Source organism: Myotis davidii, unplaced genomic scaffold (assembly GCF_000327345.1).
Source record: "Myotis davidii unplaced genomic scaffold, ASM32734v1 scaffold496, whole genome shotgun sequence".
In the NCBI taxonomy this organism is placed as follows: domain Eukaryota; kingdom Metazoa; phylum Chordata; class Mammalia; order Chiroptera; family Vespertilionidae; genus Myotis; species Myotis davidii.
The window spans coordinates 4,558,584-4,561,864 of NW_006289398.1; the positions used below are offsets into that span (position 1 = coordinate 4,558,584).

At 47.0% G+C, this 3,281-nt stretch overlaps 1 protein-coding gene across 1 annotated transcript in view; it reads left to right on the top strand.

The window, feature by feature from the left end:
• The window catches only part of PARP8 (poly(ADP-ribose) polymerase family member 8), a 203,191-nt gene that overhangs the window by 187,572 nt on the left and 12,338 nt on the right, over nt 1–3,281 (top strand). Inside the window, exons 21-22 of the mRNA XM_006761802.2 lie at nt 1,795–1,843; nt 3,129–3,241. Of these exons, the coding sequence (XP_006761865.2) occupies nt 1,795–1,843; nt 3,129–3,241 (162 nt within the window). The remainder of the gene's footprint in view (nt 1–1,794; nt 1,844–3,128; nt 3,242–3,281) is intronic.

Here is a 3,281-nt window from a genome sequence, read left to right on the forward strand (position 1 = left end):
GACAGAACCTGCAGGGCTCCCTGTGCAGGCCTCCGGGGCGGTGATTTCACCGCGAGTCTCCCGGCTCGCGGTCATTAGACCTCGCCCCTCACTGAGGGAGGAGCGGGCTGTCGGGGCCGAGTGGACGCACAGCCAGTTTGACAGCGGTTTGTCTGTCTGTCGTGTAAAAAACGCAGTGAACCGGGTGACATGGGGAGGCAGTTTTCGGTTTATTTAACTTTGTAGCTGAGGACTAAGTGGTTCATCTTGCTCACTGTGGACCGCGTGTCTGAAACGTGTGTGGGTGGAATCTGCTCCCTTACAAGGACCGTGCACCTGGGATGAGCTCCTCGTTTGAGGATAGCAGGAGAGGAGGCTGGTCAGGGACCCTGGAAGGAAGCCAGGCTACCAGGGGAGGCGGTGGACGACCCACCTTGCACAGCGCCATTCAGATCATTTGCCCGCTGGTTTCTCATTTTTTTAAAACAAATATTTTATTGATTTTTTACAGAGAGGAAGGGAGAGGGATAGAGAGTTAGAAACATCGATGACAGAGAAACATCCATCAGCTGCCTCCTGCACACCCCCCACTGGGGATGTGCCGGCAACCAAGGTACATGCCCTTGACCGGAATCGAACCCGGGACCCTTCAGTCCCCAGGCCGATGCTCTGTCCACTGAGCCAAACCGGTTAGGGCTGGTTTCTCATTTTTACAATGAAAACAGTAGTATCTGCTCACCATCCGTGGAAGGGTTTATGTACGTGTCTCTTCGAGGTTTCTGAACACGCAGACTGCGGGGTTCCCCACAGTTACCATGCAGTAATGCAAACGTAAACTCCGAGAGGTGGGTGCGAGGAGTATTCACTCCATCTCCAGCCAGAAAGTCTTTACAGAATGTGGAAAGATGGGAGAAGGCAACAGACTCTGGGTACCCCAGGATTCTGATGGCTTCACTTTCGCTTAGTCAGAATTTTACAGGACACATCGAGTTTAGTCTAATGAGACTGGGACAAAAATTAAGTTTAGAAATCTCCCTTCTTTGAATGTTTTATGATCTGTTATTAAAATCCTGAGTTCAGTAAAACAACCTATAGTTTTCATTTTAATTTTTAAAGTTCTCGCATTAGTCATATCACATACAGATCTCAGCTGCCTCATCTCTTTTCCCCCTGAAGTCAGCCTGATTAATAACCTTTCATTAGTTGTCAATCCTCTTTCAAGGTTAAAAAATATTACCAAAATGTTTTGCCATTTTCCCTGCTTATTATTTTGTGTAATGAACCAATTCTTTCAGATACCTGAATTTAACTTTTTCCGCTTCAGTGTCTAATGCTGAGTCACAGTCTGTATGTAAATCATTGTATATGTCAGCCTAAGGAGATTCTCGGGTACTCAAGGAAAAAGGTCTTCATTAAAATGCATTTTTAATTAGGTAATGTTGGGAGGGACAAAGGAAGCAGATGATGGATCAACTTCTGATCTTTGTAATATTCAGATTATCATTATTTGACAGTATATTCAGAGGTGTTCATTTTGTTAATTTTTGAGATTGTGATTATAAAAAAATTATTTCTTAAGCTTTAAAGAAGAAATGACCAAAGTATTATTTCTCAGATTAAAATATCATTTTGTTATGAAAGCTCTTTAAATTGCTTCAGGAAGCAAAGCAAAATGATGTAATTAAGTAAAATGATGACCCAGTTTACTTTATGTCGCAGTAAAAGTACGTTTCAGTCATTCGCCAACTCAGGAATAAAACTTTAAATATATTCGGCACATGTTCTTGACTGATGGATTGTTTTCATTGATTTCAGGGTTATTTCAAGTAACAGGTCACATATTGTGAAACTGCCAGTCAACAGGGTAAGTTGCTTTTTCGCACGTCCCCTCGCAGGGAGGCCACGCTGGCGGGGAGGGCGGCCCTGTGGGAGTCTGCAGCCTCCCCGGAAATTAAACCAGACTCGGTCAAGGCCCGCGCGCAGGGTGAAGCTGCCGCGTCTGCACCGTCTTCAGGCTTTTCCCAGCAGCCACGTCCAGTGCCGGCTGACGCCCTGGCCTCTTAAGTAAATCAGAGTCGGTCTGAGGCAGTTATTCCGAAGGTGGTGGGAAGACTGTCCCCTGGGGCCGGGCCAGAGAGAGGCCGTTGCCTTTCCTCGTGGTCGGCCTCCTGCAGGCGCAGCCCTGCTTTTCTGTGTCGGAGGAGATAATGCCTCCGGGCACCTTTCTGACCCGCCCAGTCCGCTTACAAACCGTGCGCAGGCTAATGGACTGCATTCAGCTCTGCCCGTCCCCCGAGGGCAGTGGTTCCTGGAATTTAGCTCCCCGTCTGTGACTCTCGAACCTGCAGAGCCCTCTCTTGCATCCCTATAGGAGAATATTCCCCGGCGCAAGGCGGCCAACTTATCCCAAAAGGTTCTGTTTTGCATTTCCTCTGAACAAAGCAGGAGACAATATTTGAATGTAGGCCATTTCCAATTTCATAAATATATGCAAACGCAGCATGATAATGGTCGTTTTTGACATCTAAACCGCTTGACCTAACTTCTTTTTTGCCCAGCAAACTCTCGGCCGGTTTCCCCAGTTGAATAGCTAGTGTGCATGTACGGAATTCAACACTAAAATTCTTAAGAAGGAATGTAATTAGGAAGGCAGATCTAAACATAAATGAGGTGTTGGCCTCCGGTCCTTTTTCTGTTAGCCTAAAGCCATGGTTCTCAACCGTCCTGATGCCGCGACCCTTTAATACAGTTCCTCATGTTGTGGTGACCCCCAATGTCAATGTTACAAATGGAACATAATTAAAGCATCGTGATTAATCACAAAAACAATATGTAATTATATATGTGTTTTCCGATGGTCTTAGGCGACCCCTGTGAAAGGGTCGTTCAACCCCCAAAGGGGTCATGACCCACAGGTTGAGAACCGCTGGCCTAAAGACTTGTCCTCCGTATGGGCAATTCCATGACTTGTCATGCATACAGGGTTGGGTTTTTGCTTTTCTTAATGAATGGTTCTGTTCATGTGATTAACCTGAATTCTCGGTGGTGAGAAGCTAGCGAGTCCTGAAACGGGTAAACTTTGAAATGGTCAGCAGCCGATTGCGTGTTGCGTTGAGCACTGTTCCGTTTGTCCTCCTCCTCCCTGGCAGCAATTGAAGTTCATGCACACGCCCCATCAGTTCCTGCTTCTCAGCAGCCCACCAGCCAAAGAATCCAACTTCAGAGCCGCTAAGAAGCTCTTCGGCAGCACCTTCGCGTTTCAGTGAGTGCTCGGTGCTCCGTGCTCAGTGCTCGGTGGTCAG